Here is a 22,188-nt window from a genome sequence, read left to right as displayed (position 1 = left end):
GGAGGAGATAGAGGAGGGTATGTGGGCTGATGCCCTAAGCAGGGTAAATTCCTCTTCCTCATGCGCCAGGCTTAGCCTGATTCAATTTAAGGTGCTACATAGAGCACACATAACGGGAGCAAGATTGAGCAGGTTCTTTGGAGTGGAGGACAAATGTGGGAGGTGTGGCGAGAGCCCGGCAAACCACACACATATGTTTTGGGCGTGCCCGGCACTGGAAGGGTATTGGAAGGGAGTGACGTGAGTGATTTCGCGGGTGGTGAAGGCCCGGGTCAAACCAGGCTGGGGGTTAGCTCTATTTGGAGTTGCGGAAGAGCCGGGAGTGCAGGAGGCGAAAGAGGCCGACGTTGTGGCCTTTGCGTCCCTAGTAGCCTGGCGCAGGATCCTACTCATGTGGAAGGAGGCGAAACCTCCCGGACTGGAGGCCTGGGTAAATGATATGGCGGGGTTCATTAAACTGGAGCAGATAAAGTTTGCCCTGAAAGGATCGGCTCAAGGGTTCACCAGGCGGTGGCAGCCATTTCTCGACTACCTAGGGGAACGTTAGAGGGAAGACAGATGACCAGCAGCAGCAACCCAGGGGGGAGGGGGGGGGGGGGGGGGGGGGAGGGGGGTTTAGTTTAGGTCAAAGATAAAGGGGTTTTGTTACTTGTGTATTGTTAAAAATTTCTGTATTGTTATTGTTGCGTTTGCTTTGTAAGAGGGAAAAATTGTTGTTTGGGAAGAAATTTCAATAAAACATATTTAAAAAAAAAAATTAAAAATTTTTAAAAAAAAATTAGTCTTACAAACATCTCCCCAAAAGATTCCCGACTTTGTCAGATCCATGAGTAAACACCTTCCTGGAGACACTCCTTTACAGATGTTTAACTATAGAAATCCAGGAATCATCACCTCAAGGCAAAGCTGCAGTCACTTCAACAAGGCAGACCACATAAAACACATCCATTGGCTCTGCAAATCCAAGACTTGTCTCAGCCTCAAGCCATTTCCAGCTGGATTAGATCAAACTGCGTCTTCTACCTGTCCAGAGTTGTTTACAGCAGGCCTTCCTCACACAGCCAGCCGCGTTGGCTCTCACCCTCTTTCCCTCCCTTTAACGATTTATTGTTCTCTGCACCCCCCTTTGAACTTAACTTTCCCAAATATAAAAACCTTTCATGTTTTCCTCATGGGTCAAAATGATTTTTATAACCTTCCTTTACTTACTCATGACACTTTTGCAAGCTGTCTACTCCCTTTGAAACTTAACAGGTAGCAACAACTACCTATGTATCTCCGAATGCAAATTTCTAAACTGAGCCTATTTATTTATAAACCACTTGACCAGGAAAGTGTGATTATAAATGTGTGACCCAGCACCTTTCATCTTTTCCCCTCAGCTCTTTTCAGTAATTTTTCCCAGCTCCATTAAATAATTTGCACACACATAATAATAATAATAATTGCTTGTTGTCACAAGTAGGCTTCAATGAAGTTACTGTGAAAAGCCCCTAGTCGCCACATTCCGGCGCCTGTTCGGGGAGGCTGGTACAGGAATTGAACCCGCGCTGCTGGCCTTGTTCTGCATTACAAACCAGCTATTTAGCCCACTGTGCTAAACCAGCCCCTATAAATAACGTCCATTTTCACAAAAAGCCAGGGTATTCTTTTCCCGAGAAACACTGTCCTCAAATTGTGAGTTGAATAATCACTTACATTTCACCAGTACTGTGACTTTGCCATTGGACAAGCAGCCAGAGAACATGGGCGAAATTCTCCGGTATCGGCGCGATGTCCGCCGACTGGCGCCAAAAACGGCGCTAATCAGTCCGGCATCGCGCCGCCCCAAAGGTGCGGAATCCTCTGCATCTTGGGGGGCTCAGCCCTAACCTTGAGGGGCTAGGCCTGCGCCGGACTGATTTCCGCCCCGCCAGCTGGCGGGAAAGGCCTTTGCTGCCCCGCCAGCTGGCGCGGAAATGACATTTCCGGGCGGCGCATGCGCGGGAGCGTCAGCGGCCGCTCACGGCATCCCCGCGCATGCGCCGTGGAGGGAGTCTCTTCCGCCTCCGCCATGGTGGAGACCGTGGCGAAGGCGGAAGGAAAAGAGTGCCCCCATGGCACAGGCCCGCCCGTGAATCGGTGGGTCCCGATCGCGGGCCAGGCCACCGTGGGGGCACCCCCGGGGCCAGATCACCCCGCGCCCAGGACACCGGAGCCCGCCCACGCCGCCTTGTCCCGCCGGTAAGAGAGGTGGTTTAATCCACGCCGGCGGGACAGGCATTCTAGCAGCGGGACTTCGGCCAATCCGGGCCGGAGAATCGCGGGTGGGGGGGGTGGGCCCGCCAACCGGCGGGGCGCGATTCCCGCCCCCGCCGAATCTCCGGTGCCGGAGAATTCGGCAACCGGGGGGGGCAGGATTCACGCCAGCCCCCGGCAATTCTCCGACCCGGCGGGGGGTCGGAGAATCTCGCCCCATGAGTTCAAATCCCACTCTGACCAGTTAAAACCTTCAGCATGGTGGGAACGGGCAATATCCGTGGCGTCGAATGGATTGTGCGAAACCCGGCTGTTCCACTATCTTCCCGAGAAACTAGTGGAGGTCTTCAGCTTCAACCCCTTCTACCTGTTCTGTCGTTCAATTCCATCATATCTGACCATGGCACCCAGTTCTAAATCCCTGCTCCAACACCAACCTGTCAATCTCAGTTGTGAAAAGTGCTTGGATTCCCCGAAACCAGAGAGATCTGGGGGAGAGAGTTCCAGAGTTTCAATATCACCCTCGGCATCACTCTCTCCCACCAACTGTTTCAATGGCGTGTCCACCTCTGTTCCGAAACATCACTACTGCACAATTTGCACAATCTGTATTTGAATGGTGATTGATGGGTTCTCTTCCCTGAAGGACTTTACTTGTGGTTTTAAAAGAATTATAGATTGACTATAGCATAGGGTTCGCTCACAGGGTCCATGCCAGATCTCTACCAGAGCGATCCAATATTAAAATGCAAAATAATGTTTGGGTGAAATAAAAACAGGAAATGCTGAATAAACGCAAGTCTGGGAGCGTCTGTGGCGAGGGAAACAAAGTTAGCGTCTCAAACTCTTTCTCATGCTTCTTTGAGCTCAATTCGTCAGCAACTCCAAACTTTCTAACAGCGGTTGAAACCCTCCTGTTGAGCCAGTGAAGATTTAATCTGGTTATCTGGCAGTTACTAATGTTTGACTTACCGATGGACAACCTTGACTCCCTCCAGATAGGCCAACGCTTTGGAAATCTGCCAGCAGTAATCAATGAGGGTCAGCTCGTCCAGATTGCTTTTATTGGTTACCAGGTAGCTCTCCAGCTGAATTAACAAAAACACACACAGATTGTGGTCATCCAGTGATAACGAGATAAACAGCTCAGAAACAGGAGAAGCAGAGATGCTGGGCGGGATTCTCTGATCCTGAGGCTAAGTGTTGACGCCGTCATAAATCCCGTCACGTTTCTGGAGGGCGTCAACACGGCCCCAGGATCAGCAATTCTGGCCCCGACAGGGGGCCAGCACGGCGCTGGAGCGGTTCACGCTGATCCGGCCGTGGAATGGGTGCCAGGGGATGCGCAGTGGATCCGGCGCGAACCCGCGCAAGCGCAGTCCCACTGGCTCGATTTCCGCGCAGGCGCGGTGTCTCCGTTGTCCGCACCGGCCCCGACCCAGCATGGCGCAGGAGTACAGGGGCCGGCGCGGAAGAAAGGAAGCCGGGAGACAGCGAGGCCGGCCCGCCCATCGGAGGCCCTCCCTCATCCACACAGGACGTCCAGTGACCCTTCAACGCCGAGGGGCCGCTGGCTCAGAGCAGGTCAGAACGCCGCTGGCGCGACTTGGGTTTTTTTTTTTACGGCCGCTCGGCCCATCCGGGCCGGAGAATCGCAGGGGGGCCCATGTAGAGCGGCCCCCGACCGGCGCCGGGCCAACCACATCGGCCCCACTGGTCCCGCCCTCAATGGAGAATCCCGCCCTCTATTCTGGACAAAGGGAGATAAGGCGGCAGAGGATGGAGCGGTTTGAGTTTTCCTCCTTTTCAGACTCGTAACAACCCCAACCTGCTCAGGGTCAGCTGTTTATTACCCAATGAGAGAGGGGTATATATGTTATAACGTGATCGGAGTTACGCTGTGTCATAATATACACCAGTATACCATGGTGCACACACACACACTGATGGACATGCAGTGGGACCAATCAGCATACACAACATCGCAGCCAATCACCAGTGAGAGCACACGCACTATAAAGACAGGGGGTGGGAGAGTTCCCGCTCATTCGAGTTGCAGCCAGCTCGGAGCACAGAGCTCACAGCCTGCAACACAGACATTCACCATGTGCTGAGTGCATCACCTGGTTAGGACTAGGCAAGGGTCAACAGTTAAAGCTGGTATTGCATTTACCCACAGGTCAAGTATGTTAATATAGTTAACCTTATAATAAAATAGAGTTGCACCACTTCCAGTGTTGGTGACCTGTTGGTGACCCAGAACACCCAACACATCACGCTGACGATCAGAGGCTGTGGGATGTGGATCACTGCAATGACAGTGACCTCACAGGCAGGCGTCTGGGACAGCGATACAAAGACCGGATGGGCCCCTTGAGTCTGCTCCACATTTAATAAGACAGGGCCGACCTGAGAGTAACCTCAAACCTGCATCCCGCCCACCCCCAGATACCATTCCTCGCCTTCTTCACCAAGAATCGACCCACCTCGACTACAAAAATATTCAAGGATTCTGTTTCCACCACATTCCCAGGAAAAGAATTCCGTAAACTCTGCATCCTCTCAGTGAAATAAATTCTCCTCATCTCAGTTTTAATTGAGTGACTCCCTTATTTTTAAATAGTGACCCCAGTTCTAGATTCTCCCACAAGAGGAAACATCCCTTCCACATGCACCCTGTCAATACTCTGCGGGGTCTTCAAGGTTTTAATCAAGTCGCCTCTCACTCTTCTAAGCTCCAGTGGATACAAACCCAACCTCTCCAACCTTTCCTCATAAGACAACCCACTCATTCCTGGTATTAGTCTAGTAAACCTTCACTCAACTGGTTCTAACACATTTACATCTTTCCTTCAATAAGGAGCCCAACACTGATCACAATACTCCAGATGTGGTCTCACCAATGTCCTCAACAACTGAATCATAACCTCCCTACTTTTGTGATCAATTCCCCCTCACAGTAAACAGTAACATTCTATTAACTTTCCTAATTACTTGCTGTGTCTGTACACTACCAGCATTCTGTGATTCATGCACTCAGACACCCAGATCCCTCTGTAACTCAGAGCTCTGCAATCTCTCACCATTTAGATAATAAGCTTCTTTTCTATTCTTCCTGCCAAAATGGACGATTTCACATTTGCCCACATTGTGCTCCATTTGTCAAAGTTCTTCAAGATAAAGGTGTTGCCCAGGTTCCTGTTACTGTTCAGAAGGCTCCTGATCCACACCCCAAGGCCTTTTTCAACATAGATGATAAGTTAATCATGGCGTTTGTGTGTGTGTGAGTGTGAGTTTGTGTGTGTGTGTGTGTGTGTGTGAGGCAGGAGATACAGAAGTCTGAGAACACGCACGAACAGACTCAAAAACAGCTTCTTCCCCACTGTCACCAGACTCCTAAATGACTCTCTTATGGACTGACCTCATTAACACTACACCCTGTATGCTTCATCCGATGCTGGTGTTGTGTATTTACAATCTGTACCTTGTGTTGCCCTATTATGTACTTTCTTTTATTCCCTTTTCTTTTCATGTGCGAAGTGATCTGTTGAGCTGCTCGCAGAAAAATACTTTTCACTGTACCTCAGTACATGTGCATGGATAGAGGATTGGTTAATTAATCGAAAGCAAAGAGTGGGGATTAATGGGTGTTTCTCTGGTTGGCAATCAGTAGCTAGTGGTGTCCCTCAGCGATCAGTGTTGGGCCCACAATTGTTCACAATTTACATAGATGATTTGGAGTTGGGGACCAAGGGCAATGTGTCCAAGTTTGCAGACGACACTAAGATGAGTGGTAAAGCAAAAAGTGCAGAGGATACCGGAAGTCTGCAGAGGGATTTGGATAGGCTAAGTGAATGGGCTAGGGTCTGGCAGATGGAATTCAATGTTGACAAGTGTGAGGTCATCCGTTTCGGTAGGAATAACAGCAAAAGGGATTATTATTTAAATGATAAAATATTAAAACATGCCGCTGTGCAGAGAGAACTGGGTGTGCTAGTGCATGAGTCGCAAAAAGTTGGTTTATAGGTGGAACAGGTGATTAAGAAGGCAAATGGAGTTTTGTCCTTCATTGCTAGAGGGATGGAGTTTAAGACTAGGGAGGTTATGCTTCAATTGTATAAGGTGTTAGTGAGGCCACACCTGGAGTATTGTGTTCAGTTTTGGTCTCCTTACTTGAGAAAGGAGGTACTGGCACTGGAGGGTGTGCAGAGGAGATTCACTAGGTTAATCCCAGAGCTGAAGGGGTTGGATTACGAGGAGAGGTTGAGTAGACTGGGACTGTACTCGTTGGAATTTAGAAGGAATCTTATAGAAACATATAAAATTATGAAGGGAATAGATAGGATAGATGCGGGCAGGTTGTTTCCACTGGCGGGTGAAAGCAGAACTAGGGGGCATAGCCTCAAAATAAGGGGAAGTAGATTTCGGACTGAGTTTAGGAGGAACTTCTTCACCCAAAGGGTTGTGAATCTATGGAATTCCTTGCCCAGTGAAGCAGTAGAGGCTCCTTCATTAAATGTTTTTAAGATAAAGATAGACAGTTTTTTGAAGAATAAAGGGATTAAGGGTCATGGTGTTCGGGCCGGAAAGTGGAGCTGAGTCCACAAAGATCAGCCATGATCTCATTGAATGGCGGAGCAGGTTCGAGGGGCCAGATGGCCAACTCCTGCTCCTAGTTCTTATGTTCTTATGTGACAATAAACAAAATCCAAAATTCAAAACATGGACAGTAGAGTAACGACCCTGGGGGAACGCACAGTGGCAACACCCAAGAGAATCACGGGATAGAGGCAGAAGGGAGGAAAACTGCAAGAGGTCGGTTTGCTGGTAAATGAATGCCTGAACAACATCCTGTCATTACGTGTTTTGGCCAAGTCTGGCAAGGTGAGGTCTGCAAGACGAGTATTTCCGTTAAGGGGGGATATTGTTAACGTTGTCGCTTGTCCTTTGTTGATATATGTGTTGGTCTGATTTGGCCCTGTGAATTTGTGACATAAAATGTTAAAAGCTCAATAAAAATATTTTCAACAACAAAAACGAATTGTCAGAGTTCTGTCCACTCACTTAACCTGTCAATGTCCCTTTGTCACCTCCTCAGACCTTCTTCACAATTTACTGACCCACCCATCTTTCAATCATTCGCCAACTTAACACCCATCCCTTCAGTCTCCTATCCCAGACCATCGATATAAATTATGAACAGTTGAGGCGCCAACGCTGATCCCAGTGACACGCCACGCGTCACACTCGACCAACATGAAGGTGATCCGTTTATGCTAACTCGCTAATCCCTGTCAGCGAGCCAATCTTCTTTACATACCAATGTGTTACCCCCTCGACCATGAACATTAATTTTCCGCAATACCCTTTCATGTGGCACCTTTTCAAATGCCTTCTGGAAATCTAAGTCCAATTTAAGCTTCAGTTCCACATCGCATTAAAAAGCAGGTATGTCCATCACAAGTGCTGACCCTCTGACAGTGCAGCACTCCCTCAGTACTGACCCTCTGACAGTGCCGCACTCCCTCAGTTCTGACCCTCTGACAGTGCAGCACTCCCTCAGTACTGACCCTCTGACAGTGTGGCACTCCCTCAGTACTGACCCTCTGACAGTGCGGCACTCCCTCAGTACTGACCCTCTGACAGTGCCGCACTCCCTCAGTACTGACCCTCTGACAGTGCAGCACTCCCTCAGTACTGACCCTCAGACAGTGCGGCACTCCCTCAGTACTGACCCTCTGACAGTGCAGCACTCTCTCAGTTCTGACCCTCTGACAGTGCAGCATTCCCTCAGTACTGACCCTCTGACAGTGCAGCACTCCCTCAGTACTGACCCTCTGACAGTGCAGCACTCCCTCAGTACTGACCCTCTGACAGTGCGGCACTCCCTCAGTACTGACCCTCTGACAGTGCAGCATTCCCTCAGTACTGACCCTCTGACAGTGCAGCACTCCCTCAGTACTGACCCTCTGACAGTGCAGCACTCCCTCAGTACTGACCCTCTGACAGTGCAGCACTCCCTCAGTACTGACCCTCTGACAGTGCAGCACTCCCTCAGTACTGACCCTCTGACAGTGCGGCACTCCCTCAGTACTGACCCTCTGACAGTGCAGCACTCCCTCAGTACTGACCCTCTGACAGTGCGGAACTCCCTCAGTACTGACCCTCTGACAGTGCAGCACTCCCTCAGTACTGACCCTCTGACAGTGCGGCACTCCCTCAGTACTGACCCTCTGACAGTGCGGCACTCCCTCAGTACTGACCCTCTGACAGTGCGGCACTCCCTCAGTACTGACCCTCTGACAGTGCGGCACTCCCTCAGTACTGACCCTCTGACAGTGCGGCACTCCCTCAGTACTGGCCCTCTGACAGTGCGGCACTCCCTCAGTACTGACCCTCTGACAGTGCAGCATTCCCTCAGTACTGACCCTCTGACAGTGCGGCACTCCCTCAGTACTGACCCTCTGACAGTGCGACACTCCCTCAGTACTGACGCTCTGACAGTGCAGCACTCCCTCAGTACTGACCCTCTGACAGTGCAGCACTCCCTCAGTACTGACCCTCTGACAGTGCAGCACTCCCTCAGTACTGACCCTCTGACAGTGCGGCACTCCCTCAGTGCTGACCCTCTGACAGTGCAGCACTCCCTCAGTACTGACCGTCTGACAGTGCGGCACTCCCTCAGTGCTGACCCTCTGACAGTGCGGCACTCCCTCAGTACTGACCCTCTGACAGTGCGGCACTCCCTCAGTACTGACCCTCTGACAGTGCAGCATTCCCTCAGTACTGACCCTCTGACAGTGCGGCACTCCCTCAGTACTGACCCTCTGACAGTGCGGCACTCCCTCAGTACTGACCCTCTGACAGTGCAGCATTCCCTCAGTACTGACCCTCTGACAGTGCGGCACTCCCTCAGTGCTGACCCTCTGAAAGTGCGGCACTCCCTCAGTACTGATCCTCTGACAGTGCGGCACTCCCTCAGTACTGATCCTCTGACAGTGCAACACTCCCTCAGTACTGACCTCTGACAGTGCGGCACTCCCTCAGTACTGATCCTCTGACAGTGCAACACTCCCTCAGTACTGACCCTCTGACAGTGCGGCACTCCCTCAGTACTGACCCGAGGACAGTGCGGCACTCCCTCAGTACTGACCCGAGGACAGTGCAGCACTCCCTCAGTACTGACCCTCTGACAGTGCGGCACTCCCTCAGTACTGACCCTCTGACAGTGCAGCACTCCCTCAGTACTGACCCTCTGACAGTGCGGTACTCCCTCAGTACTGACCGTCTGACAGTGCGGCACTCCCTCAGTACTGACCCTCTGTCAGTGCAGCACTCCCTCAGTACTGACCCTCTGACAGTGCGGTACTCCCTCGGTACTGACCCTCTGACAGTGCGGCACTCCCTCAGCACTGACCCTCTGACAGTGCGGCACTCCCTCAGTACTGACCCTCTAACAGTGCGGCACTCCCTCAGTACTGACCCTCTGACAGTGCAGCACTCCCTCAGTACTGACCCTCTGACAGTGCAGCACTCCCTCAGTACTGACCCTCTGACAGTGCAGCACTCCCTCAGTACTGACCCTCTGACAGTGCAGCACTCCCTCAGTACTGACCCTCTGACAGTGCGGCGCTCCCTCAGTACTGACCCTCTGACAGTGCGGCACTCCCTCAGTACTGACCCTCTGACAGTGCAGCACTCCCTCAGTACTGACCCTCTGACTGTGCGGCACTCCCTCAGTACTGACCCTCTGACTGTGCGGCACTCCCTCAGTACTGACCCTCTGCCAGTGCAGCACTCCCTCAGTACTGACCCTCTGTCAGTGCGGCACTCCCTCAGTACTGATCCTCTGACAGTGCAGCACTCCCTCAATACTGACCCTCTGACAGAGCAGCACTCCCTCAGTACTGACCCTCTGACAGTGCGGCGCTCCCTCAGTACTGACCCTCTGACAGTGCCGCACTCCCTCAGTGCTGACCCTCTGACAGTGCGCGCTCCCTCTGTACTGACCCTCTGACAGTGCGGCACTCCCTCAGTACTGACCCTCTGACAGTGCAGCACTCCCTCAGTACTGACCCTCTGACAATGCGGCACTCCCTCAGTACTGACCCTCTGTCAGTGCAGCACTCCCTCAGTACTGACCCTCTGACAGTGCGGCACTCCCTCAGTACTGACCCTCTGACAGTGCGGCACTCCCTCAGTACTGACGCTCTGACAGTGCAGCACTCCCTCAGTACTGACCCTCTGACAGTGCGGCACTCCCTCAGTACTGACCCTCTGACAGTGCGGCACTCCCTCAGTACTGACCCTCTGACAGTGCAGCACTCCCTCAGTACTGACCCTCCGACAGTGCAGCATTCCCTCAGTACTGACCCTCTGACAGTGCGGCACTCCCTCAGTACTGACCCCCAGACAGTGCAGCACTCTCTCAGTACTGACCCTCTGACAGTGCAGCACTCCCTCAGTACTGACCCTCTGACAGAGCAGCACTCCCTCAGTACTGACCCTCTGACAGTGCAGCACTCCCTCAGTACTGACCCCCAGACAGTGCAGCACTCCCTCAGTACTGACCCCCAGACAGTGCGGCACTCCCTCAGTACTGACCTCTCCATGTGGATACAGTTCCATCATCAGCCAGGCTGGCTCCTCCTCAATTATCCCAATCAATTTCACCACGTGTGGATGGTCGAGGGGCTTCATGATCGCTGAAACAATCAACCACATATATTGGCACTGACACAAAGTAAAACAAATATGGAAATATGAAATAACAACAGAAAATGTTGGTAAAATACAAGAGCGAAATCCCGAACGAGAAAAGCAAATCAGCAGCACAGTTGTTGTCTTTTCAAAGAACAACCAACTTGGTGGAAACGACAAGAAAGAACGGGGAGAGAGAGAGTGTGTAAAGAGAGAGAGAGTGAGACAGAGAGAGGAACAGAAAGAGAGAGAGAGTGAAAGAGATAGTGAATGGCAGAGATGGAGATAGAGAGAGAAATGGATTGACATTGAGAGACAGAGAGACACTTCAATTCCCGTACCAGCCTCCCCGAACAGGCGACGGAATGTGGCGACTAGGGGCTTTTCACAGTAACTTTATTGAAGCCTATGGTGACAATAAGAGATTTTAATTTCATTCAAAGAGGGACAGAACAAGAGAGAGAGAGAGAGACAGAGTGAGACACAGTGGGAGAGACAGAATTTGAGAGAGTGAAAGTGACACACACAGATAGATAAAGAGACCGAGAGAGAGACACACACATACAGAGTTAGAGAGGCAGTCAAATGGAGAGCAGTGAGAGAGAGAGAGACTGAAAGAGAGAGAGAGTGACAGAAAGAGAGAGAGAGACAGAAAGAGAGAGAGAGACAGAAAGAGAGAGAGAGACAGAAAGAGAGAGAGAGACAGAAACAAAGAGATAGACAGAAAGAGAGAGAGAGACAGAAAGAGAGAGAGAGACAGAAAGAGAGAGAGAGACAGAAACAAAGAGATAGACAGAAAGAGAGAGAGAGACAGAAAGAGAGAGCGAGGCAGAAAGAGAGAGAGAGGCAGAGTGAGGGAGACAGAGTGAGGGAGACAGAGTGAGGGAGACATGGCATGACTGTGCAGTTTGGACAGTATTGGTGAATAATCAATTTGAAGCAGCAACGTAAAATGCTGTGTAATCTCAGCAATGGCCAGGATTGCAGTTAGTTTCACCGTTACAAATTATTGGTAAACAACTCTTACTTCCTTCTTCCAAGAATTTTGCCCTGACTTCGAATGTGCACTCCGCTTTACATGTCTTCACAGCTACAGCAACCTGTTCTCCTCTCTGTGGACACAACGATAGACGAGAACTGAGAGAAGGATTTGATTGTGAAAGTTTCTGAATAATTTCAATCTTTAATATTTAAATGTTTAACGTTTCGACAAAGAGCAGACACCATGGGCGGGATTTTCCGTAAGCTGACAACAAAATCGCGAAACGCGATGGGGCGGGGAACAGGTGCCCCCCACCCATTGACCCCCCCCAATCGCCCCCCTCCCCATCGCCACCCCCCCCATCATTTTCCCCCCCCCCAATCGACCCATCTTCCCCCACCCACCGAGTGCCCTCTGGCCCCGGCCGACCCATCAGCTCTGTGGGCGCTCCCACACAACCAGTGCCGTCATGTTGTCTGGGATGAGTGTGTGTGGGGAGTGTAATGTGTGTGTGCGGCTGGGATGAGTGTGTGTGGGGAGTGCAATGTGTGTGTGCGGCTGGGATGAGTGTGTGTGGGGAGTGTAATCTGTGTGTGCGGCTGGGATGAGTGTGTGTGGGGAGTGTAATGTGTGTGTGCGGATGGGATGAGTGTGTGTGGGGAGTGCAATGTGTGTGTGCGGCTGGGATGAGTGTGTGTGGGGAGTTCAATGTGTGTGTGCGTCTGGGATGAGTGTGTGTGGGGAGTGTAATGTGTGTGTGCGGCTGGGATGAGTGTGTGTGGGGAGTGTAATGTGTGTGTGCGGCTGGGATGAGTGTGTGTGGGGAGTGCAATGTGTGTGTGCGGCTGGGATGAGTGTGTGTGGGGAGTGCAATGTGTGTGTGCGGCTGGGATGAGTGTGTGTGGGGAGTTCAATGTGTGTGTGCGTCTGGGATGAGTGTGTGTGGGGAGTGTAATGTGTGTGTGCGGCTGGGATGAGTGTGTGTGGGGAGTTCAATGTGTGTGTGCGTCTGGGATGAGTGTGTGTGGGGAGTGTAATGTGTGTGTGCGGCTGGGATGAGTGTGTGTGGGGAGTGTAATGTGTGTGTGCGGCTGGGATGAGTGTGTGTGGGGAGTGTAATGTCTGTGTGCGGCTGGGACGAGTGTGTGTGGGGAGTGTAATGTGTGTGTGCGGCTGGGATGAGTGTGTGTGGGGAGTGCAATGTGTGTGTGCGTCTGGGATGAGTGTGTGCGGGGAGTGTAATGTGTGTGTGCGGCTGGGATGAGTAAGTGTGGGAGTGTAATGTGTGTGTGCGGCTGGGAGGAGTGTGTGTGGGGAGTGTAATGTGTGTGTGCGGCTGGGATGAGTGTGTGTGGGGAGTGTAATGTGTGTGTGCGGCTGGGATGAGTGTGTGTGGGGAGTGCAATGTGTGTGTGCGTCTGGGATGAGTGTGTGTGGGGAGTGTAATGTGTGTGTGCGGCTGGGATGAGTGAGTGTGGGGAGTGTAATGTGTGTGTGCGGCTGGGATGAGTGTGTGTGGGGAGTGTAATGTGTGTGTGCGGCTGGGATGAGTGTGTGTGGGGAGTGTAATGTGTGTGTGCGGCTGGGATGAGTGTGTGTGGGGAGTGTAATGTGTGTGTGCGGCTGGGATGAGTGTGTGTGGGGAGTGCAATGTGTGTGTGCGTCTGGGATGAGTGTGTGTGGGGAGTGTAATGTGTGTGTGCGACTGGGATGAGTGAGTGTGGGGAGTGTAATGTGTGTGTGCGGCTGGGATGAGTGTGTGTGGGGAGTGTAATGTGTGTGTGCTGCTGGGATGAGTGTGTGTGGGGAGTGTAATGTGTGTGTGCGGCTGGGATGAGTGAGTGTGGGGAGTGTAATGTGTGTGTGCGGCTGGGATGAGTGTGTGTGGGGAGTGTAATGTGTGTGTGCGGCTGGGATGAGTGTGTGTGGGGAGTGCAATGTGTGTGTGCATCTGGGATGAGTGTGTGTGGGGAGTGTAATGTGTGTGTGCGGCTGGGATGAGTGAGTGTGGGGAGTGTAATGTGTGTGTGCGGCTGGGATGAGTGTGTGTGGGGAGTGTAATGTGTGTGTGCGGCTGGGATGAGTGTGTGTGGGGAGTGTAATGTGTGTGTGCGGCTGGGATGAGTGTGTGTGGGGAGTGTAATGTGTGTGTGCGGCTGGGATGAGTGTGTGTGGGGAGTGCAATGTGTGTGTGCGGCTGGGATGAGTGTGTGTGGGGAGTGTAATGTGTGTGTGCGGCTGGGAGGAGTGTGTGTGGGGAGTGTAATGTGTGTGTGCGGCTGGGATGAGTGTGTGTGGGGAGTGTAATGTGTGTGTGCGGCTGGGATGAGTGTGTGTGGGGAGTGCAATGTGTGTGTGCGTCTGGGATGAGTGTGTGTGGGGAGTGTAATGTGTGTGTGCGGCTGGGATGAGTGAGTGTGGGGAGTGTAATGTGTGTGTGCGGCTGGGATGAGTGTGTGTGGGGAGTGTAATGTCTGTGTGCGGCTGGGATGAGTGTGTGTGGGGAGTGTAATGTGTGTGTGCGGCTGGGATGAGTGTGTGTGGGGAGTGTAATGTGTGTGTGCGGCTGGGATGAGTGTGTGTGGGGAGTGTAATGTGTGTGTGCGGCTGGGATGAGTGGGTGTGGGGAGTGTAATGTGTGTGTGCGGCTGGGATGAGTGTGTGGGGAGTGTAATGTGTGTGTGCGGCTGGGATGAGTGTGTGTGGGGAGTGTAATGTGTGTGTGCGGCTGGGATGAGTGTGTGTGGGGAGTGCAATGTGTGTGTGCGTCTGGGATGAGTGTGTGTGGGGAGTGTAATGTGTGTGTGCGGCTGGGATGAGTGAGTGTGGGGAGTGTAATGTGTGTGTGCTGCTGGGATGAGTGTGTGTGGGGAGTGTAATGTGTGTGTGCGGCTGGGATGAGTGTGTGTGGGGAGTGCAATGTGTGTGTGCGTCTGGGATGAGTGTGTGTGGGGAGTGTAATGTGTGTGTGCGGCTGGGATGAGTGAGTGTGGGGAGTGTAATGTGTGTGTGCTGCTGGGATGAGTGTGTGTGGGGAGTGTAATGTGTGTGTGCGGCTGGGATGAGTGTGTGTGGGGAGTGTAATGTGTGTGTGCTGCTGGGATGAGTGTGTGTGGGGAGTGCAATGTGTGTGTGCGTCTGGGATGAGTGTGTGTGGGGAGTGTAATGTGTGTGTGCGGCTGGGATGAGTGAGTGTGGGGAGTGTAATGTGTGTGTGCGGCTGGGATGAGTGTGTGTGGGTAGTGTAATGTGTGTGTGCGGCTGGGATGAGTGTGTGTGGGGAGTGTAATGTGTGTGTGCGGCTGGGATGAGTGTGTGTGGGGAGTGTAATGTGTGTGTGCGGCTGGGATGAGTGTGTGTGGGGAGTGTAATGTGTGTGTGCGGCTGGGATGAGTGAGTGTGGGGAGTGTAATGTGTGTGCGGATGGGATGAGTGGTGTGGGTAGTGTAATGTGTGTGCGCGGCTGGGATGAGTGTGTGTCGGGAGTGTAATGTGTGTGCGGCTGGGATGAGTGTGTGCGGGGAGTGTAATGTGTGTGTGCGGCTGGGATGAGTGTGTGTGGGGAGTGTAATGTGTGTGTGCGGCTGGGATGAGTGTGTGTGGGGAGTGTAATGTGTGTGTGCGGCTGGGATGAGTGTGTGTGGGGAGTGTAATGTGTGTGTGCGGCTGGGATGAGTGTGTGTGGGGAGTGTAATGTGTGTGTGCGGCTGGGATGAGTGTGTGTGGGGAGTGTAATGTGTGTGTGCGGCTGGGATGAGTGTGTGTCGGGAGTGTAATGTGTGTGCGGCTGGGATGAGTGTGTGCGGGGAGTGTAATTAATGTGTGTGTGCGGCTGGGATGAGTGTTTGCGGGGAGTGTAATGTCTGTGTGCGGCTGGGATGAGTGTGTGTGGGGAATGTAATGCGTGTGTGTGGCTGGGATGAGTGTGTGCGGGGAGTGTAATGTCTGTGTGCGGCTGGGATGAGTGTGTGTGGGGAGTGTAATGTGTGTGTGCAGCTGGGATGAGTGTGTGCGGGGAGTGTAATGTGTGTGTGTGGCTGGGATGAGTGTGTGCGGGGAGAGTAATTTGTGTGCGGCTGGGGTGAGTGTGCGTGGGGAGTGTAATGTGTGTGTACGGCTGGGATGAGTGTGTGCGGGGAGTGTAATGTGTGTGTGTGGCTGGGAAGAGTGTGTGTGGGGAGTGTAATGTGTGTGTGCGGCTGGGATGAGTGTGTGGGGAGTGTAATGTGTGTGTGCGGCTGGGATGAGTGTGTTTGGGGAGTGTAATGTGTGTGTGCGGCTGGGATGAGTGTATCTGGGGAGTGTAATGTGTGTGTGCGGCTGGGGTGAGTGTGTTTGGGGAGTGTAATGTGTGTGTGCGGCTGGGATGAGTGTATGTGGGGAGTGTAATGTGTGTGTGCGGCTGGGGTGAGTGTGTTTGGGGAGTGTAATGTGTGTGTGCGGCTGGGATGAGTGTGTGTGGGGAGCGTAATGTGTGTGTGCGGCTGGGATGAGTGTGTGTGGGGAGCGTAATGTGTGTGTGCGGCTGGGATGAGTGTGTGTGGGGAGTGTAATGTGTGTGTGCGGCTGGGATGAGTGTGTGTGGGGAGTGTAATGTGTGTGTGCGGCTGGGATGAGTGTGTGTGGGGAGTGTAATGTGTGTGTGCGGCTGGGATGAGTGTGTGTGGGGAGTGTAATGTGTGTGTGCGGCTGGGATGAGTGTGTGTGGGGAGTGTAATGTGTGTGTGCGGCTGGGATGAGTGTGTGTGGAGAGTGTAATGTGTGTGCGGCTGGGATGAGTGTGTGGGGAGTGTAATGTGTGTGTGCGGCTGGGGGCTGGGTTGAGTGTGTGTGGGGAGTGTAATGTGTGTGTGCAGCTGGGTTGATTGTGTGTGGAGAGTGTAATGTGTGTGTGCGGCTGGAATGAGTGTGTGTGGGGAGTGCAATGTGTGTGTGCAGCTGGGATGAGAGTGTGTGGGGAGTGTAATGTGTGTGTGTGGCTGGGATGAGTGTGTGTGGGGAGTGTAATGTGTGTGTGCAGCTGGGATGAGTGTGTGTGGAGAGTGTAATGTGTGTGTGCGCTGGGGTGAGTGTGTGTGGGGGGTGTAATGTGTCTGTGCGGCTGGGTTGAGTGTGAGTGAGGAGTGTAATGTGTGTGTGCGGCTGGGATGAGTGTGTGTGGGGAGTGTAATGTGTGTGTGGCTGGGGTGAGTGTGTGTGGGGAGTGTAATGTGTGTGTGGGGCTGGGATGAGTGTGTGTGGGGAGTGTAATGTGTGTGTGCGGCTGGGATGAGTGTGTGTGGAGAGTGTAATGTGTGTGTGAGGCTGGGATGAGTGTGTGTGGAGAGTGTAATGTGTGTGTGCGGCTGGGATGAGTGTGTGTGGGGAGTGTAATGTGTGTGTGCGGCTGGGATGAGTGTGTGTGGGGAGTGTAATGTGTCTGTGCGGCTGGGATGAGTGTGAGTGGGGAGTGGAATGTGTGTGTGGGGCTGGGATGAGTGTGTGTGGGGAGTCTAATGTGTGTGTGCGGCTGGGATGAGTGTGTGTGGGGAGTGTAATGTGTCTGTGCGGCTGGGATGAGTGTGAGTGGGGAGTGTAATGTGTGTGAGCGGCTGGGATGAGTGTGTGTGGGGAGTCTAATGTGTGTGCGGCTGGGATGAGTGTGTGTGGGGAGTGTAATGTGTGTGTGGGGCTAGGATGAGTGTGTGTGGGGAGTGTAATGTGTGTGTGTGGCTGGGATGAGTGTGTGTGGGGAGTGTAATGTGTGTGTGCGGCTGGAATGAGTGTGTGTGGGGAGTGTAATGTGTGTGTGCGCTGGGATGAGTGTGTGTGGGGAGTGTAATGTGTGTGTGCGGCTGGGATGAGTGTGTGTGGGGAGTGTAATGTGTGTGTGCGGCTGGGATGAGTGTGTGTGGGGAGTGTAATGTGTGTGTGCGGCTGGGATGAGTGTGTGTGGAGAGTGTAATGTGTGTGTGCGGCTGGGATGAGTGTGTGTGGGTAGTGTAATGTGTGTGTGTGGCTGGGATGAGTGTGTGTGGAGAGTGTAATGTGTGTGTGGCTGGGATGAGTGTGTGTGGGGAGTGTAATGTGTGTGTGGCTGGGATGAGTGTGTGTGGGGCTGGGATGAGTGTGTGTGGGGAGTGTAATGTGTGTGTGCAGCTGGGATGAGTGTGTGTGGGGAGTGTAATGTGTGTGCGGCTGGGATGAGTGTGTGTGGGGAGTGTAATGTGTGTGTGCAGCTGGGATGAGTGTGTGTGGGGAGTGTAATGTGTGTGCGGCTGGGATGAGTGTGTGTGGGGATTGTAATGTGTGTGTGAGGCTGGGATGAGTGTGTGTGGGGAGTGTAATGTGTGTGTGAGGCTGGGATGAGTGTGTGTAGGGAGTGTAATGTGTGTGCGCGGCTGGGATGAGTGTGTGTGGGGAGAGTAATGTGTGTGTGCAGCTGGGGTGAGTGTGTGTGGGGAGTGTAATGTGTGTGTGCGGCTGGGATGTGTGTGTGTGGGGAGTGTAATGTGTGTGTGCGGCTGGGATGAGTGTGTGTGGGGAGTGTAATGTGTGTGTGGGGCTGGGATGAGTGTGTGTGGGGAGTGTAATGTGTGTGTGTGGCTGGGATGAGTGTGTGTGGGGGGTGTAATGTGTGTGTGCGGCTGGGATGAGTGTGTGTGGGGGGTGTAATGTGTGTGTGCGGCTGGGATGAGTGTGTGTGGGGAATGTGATGTGTGTGCGCGGCTGGGATGAGTGTGTGGGGAGTGTAATGTGTGTATGGCTGGGATGAGTGTGTGTGGGGAATGTGATGTGTGTGCGCGGCTGGGATGAATGTGTGTGGGGAGTGTCATGTGTGTGTGCGGCCGGGATGAGTGTGTGTGGAGAGTGTAATGTGTGTGTGCGGCTGGGATGGGTGTGTGTGGGGAGTGTAATGTGTGTGTGCGGCTGGGATGGGTGTGTGTGGGGAGTGTAATGTGTGTGTGCGGCTGGGATGAGTGTGTGTGGGGAGTGTAATGTGTCTGTGCAGCTGCAGCTTGTCAGCCTCCCGAGTGTCAATCACGGACCCGGCCAATCCCGCACCATTTCCCATTGGAATTGATTGTGTTCCACGTGGAGCCCGTGCTGCCCCTCCACAGGAGCTGAATCGATCCAGGTTCCCCACCAGTTTTGCTGTCGTGAAATTCCACGAATCCTGCCCCCACATCAACACTTCGGCTCAGAAACAGGGAATCACGCCCAATGTATTTTACTAAAGGCTTTATTAAAAGCGTTAGATCTGCAAAGTTACTGGCAACACAAATGAGACCTCGTGTTTTCGCCGTGTTTTGGACACACATTTGGGTCAGACCCTAAAAATGACTGGATTCACAATTGGAATTAAAATGGTTTGTGGCATCTCACCATCCAGAAAGAGCGTCCACTCGGGGGAGAGAGAGAGACGTCGGGGTATTAAACATGCTTATTTCGGGGGCGGCACGGTGGGGGGGGGCCCAAACCTGAGGGGGGGGCCTCCGCTGTGGCCTGGCCCGCGACCGGGGCCGAACTGTCGGCCGGCCGGCCTCTCGAGCCGGGGGCCTCTTTTGCCCCGCGCTGGCCCCAGTAACCCGACGCCTTAGGACCAGAGAATCCCGCACCGTGGTGTCCAGTGAGAGCAGGAAGAGACAGGGAGAGACAGGGCTGCCGGACGGCAGTGCACCATTTCTTAAACCTCCTCAGGCTGTAAGAATTCTCAGACCGTTGATCAGCTGGACACTCCCACACGAGGAAGGACACCAAATTCTCCCGTTCTGTCAACTTCCCCCCTCGTCCGACCACATCATCAGCTCGGAGAAGGAGCCGGTTTCACACGCCGTTTCGTGCAGACTGCTTTCAGGATCAGCACAGGTTAATTTGGAAGATGTTTAACAACGGTAAACGGTATCATGCAGAATCAGGATCAAAAACATTCTGAATGACTCACGGCTGTTTTGTAAACTCCTTCGTAAACCATGCCAAAGAATCCTTCTCCCAAAATCCTGCCCAGGACAACATTTTCTCGTGAAATTGATTTTTTGGGAACTGTAGTAAAAATAAGGAGAAATTGTGAGAGTTTTGTTGTTGCCACAAAGAGACAAACAAACAGCGGTTTCACACTCTGCATTCGTAACAACTTGGTGCAGGCTTCATGAAGAGAAGTTGGGTGGCATGGCAGCATAACGGTTAGCACTGTTGCTTCACAGCTCCAGGGTCCCAGGTTCGATTCCCGGCTTGGGTCACTGTCTGTGTGGAGTCTGCACGTTCTCCCCGTGTGTGCGTGGGTTTCCTCCGGGTGCTCCGGAGTCCTCCCACAAGTCCCGAAAGACGTGCTGTTAGGTGAATTGGACATTCCGAACTCTGTTAGGTGAATTGGACATTCTGAATCCTCCCTCTGTGTACCCGAACAGGCGCCGGAATGTGGCGACTAGGGGCTTTTCACAGTAACTTCATTGCAGTGTTAATGTAAGCCCACTGGTGACAATAATAAATATTATTATTATTACTGGGTGAAGATGGTGAATTCCCCAAAGTCCACGCAAAAGCTCCACTCACAACACTGTGCTGACTGTCAGACAGTCAGTACTGAGGGAGTGCTGCACTGTCAGAGGGTCAGTACTGAGGGAGCGCTGCACTGTCAGAGGGCCAGTACTGAGGGAGTGCTGCGCACTCAGAGGGTCAGCACTGAGGGAGTGCTGCACTGTCAGAGGGTCAGTACTGAGGGAGCGCTGCACTGTCAGGCGGTCAGTACTGAGGGAGTGCTGCACTGTCAGACGGTCAGTACTGAGGGAGTGCTGCACTGTCAGGCGGTCAGTACTGAGGGAGTGCTGCACTGTCAGAGGGTCAGAACTGAGGGAGTGCTGCACTGTCAGAGGGTCAGTACTGAGGGAGTGCTGCACTGTCAGAGGGTCAGTACTGAGGGAGCGCTGCACTGTCAGAGGGTCAGCCCTGAGGGAGTGCTGCACTGTCAGAGGGTCAGTACTGAGGGAGTGCTGCACTGTCAGACGGTCAGTACTGAGGGAGTGCTGCACTGTCAGAGGGTCAGTACTGAGGGAGTGCTGCACTGTCAGAGGGTCAGCCCTGAGGGAGTGCTGCACTGTCAGAGGGTCAGTACTGAGGGAGTGCTGCACTGTCAGACGGTCAGTACTGAGGGAGTGCTGCACTGTCAGAGGGTCAATACTGAGGGAGTGCTGCACTGTCAGAGGGTCAGTACTGAGGGAGTGTCGCACTGTCAGGCGGTCAGTACTGAGGGAGTGCTGCACTGTCAGACGGTCAGTACTGAGGGAGTGCTGCACTGTCAGGCGGTCAGTACTGAGGGAGTGCTGCACTGTCAGACGGTCAGTACTGAGGGAGTGCTGCACTGTCAGAGGGTCAATACTGAGGGAGTGCTGCACTGTCAGACGGTCAGTACTGAGGGAGTGCTGCACTGTCAGAGGGTCAGTACTGAGGGAGTGCCGCACTGTCAGAGGGTCAGTACTGAGGGAGTGCTGCACTGTCAGACGGTCAGTACTGAGGGAGTGCTGCACTGCCAGAGGGTCAGTACTGAGGGAGTGCCGCACTGTCAGAGGGTCAGTATTGAGGGAGTGCCGCACTGTCAGAGGGTCAGTACTGAGGGAGTGCCGCACTGTCAGAGGGTCAGTACTGAGGGAGTGCTGCACTGTCAGAGGGTCAGTACTGAGGGAGTGCTGCACTGTCAGAGGGTCAGTACTGAGGGAGTGCTGCACTGTCAGAGGGTCAGTACTGAGGGAGTGCTGCACTGTCAGAGGGTCAGTACTGAGGGAATGCTGCACTGTCAGAGGGTCAGTACTGAGAGAGTGCTGCACTGTCAGAGGGTCAGTACTGAGGGAGTGCCGCACTGTCTGAGGGTCAGTACTGAGGGAGTGCTGCACTGTCAGAGGGTCAGTACTGAGGGAGTGCGGCACTGTCAGAGGGTCAGTACTGAGGGAGTGCCGCACTGTCAGAGGGTCAGTACTGAGGGAGTGCCGCACTGTCAGAGGGTCAGTACTGAGGGAGTGCTGCACTGTCAGAGGGTCAGAACTGAGGGAGTGCGGCACTGTCAGAGGGTCAGTACTGAGGGAGTGCTGCACTGTCAGAGGGTCAGTACCGACAGAGTGCCGCACTGTCAGAGGGCCAGTACTGAGGGAGTGCCGCGCTGTCAGAGAGTCAGTACTGAGGGAGTACCGCACTGTCAGAGGGTCAGTACTGAGGGAGTGCTGCACTGTCAGAGGGTCAGTACTGAGGGAGTGCCGCACTGTCAGAGGGTCAGTACTGAGGGAGTGCTGCACTGTTAG

The 22,188-nt window shown here is 53.2% G+C and overlaps 1 protein-coding gene across 3 annotated transcripts in view; it reads right to left on the bottom strand.

Moving 5' to 3' along the window:
• Nucleotides 1-22,188, bottom strand: part of ptk2ba (protein tyrosine kinase 2 beta, a) — a 505,509-nt gene that overhangs the window by 174,068 nt on the left and 309,253 nt on the right. For all 3 annotated transcript variants that reach the window (XM_072515254.1, XM_072515246.1, XM_072515261.1), the window contains exons 15-18: nucleotides 19,845-19,942; nucleotides 11,966-12,050; nucleotides 10,843-10,943; nucleotides 3,211-3,326 (exon numbers count right to left, since the gene is read on the bottom strand). In XM_072515254.1, the coding sequence (XP_072371355.1) occupies nucleotides 3,211-3,326; nucleotides 10,843-10,943; nucleotides 11,966-12,050; nucleotides 19,845-19,942 (400 nt within the window). The remainder of the gene's footprint in view (nucleotides 1-3,210; nucleotides 3,327-10,842; nucleotides 10,944-11,965; nucleotides 12,051-19,844; nucleotides 19,943-22,188) is intronic.

The sequence above is a fragment of the Scyliorhinus torazame genome, chromosome 1 (genome assembly GCF_047496885.1).
Source record: "Scyliorhinus torazame isolate Kashiwa2021f chromosome 1, sScyTor2.1, whole genome shotgun sequence".
Taxonomy (NCBI): Eukaryota; Metazoa; Chordata; class Chondrichthyes; order Carcharhiniformes; family Scyliorhinidae; genus Scyliorhinus; species Scyliorhinus torazame.
This window is presented reverse-complemented; position numbering and strand designations above follow the sequence as displayed.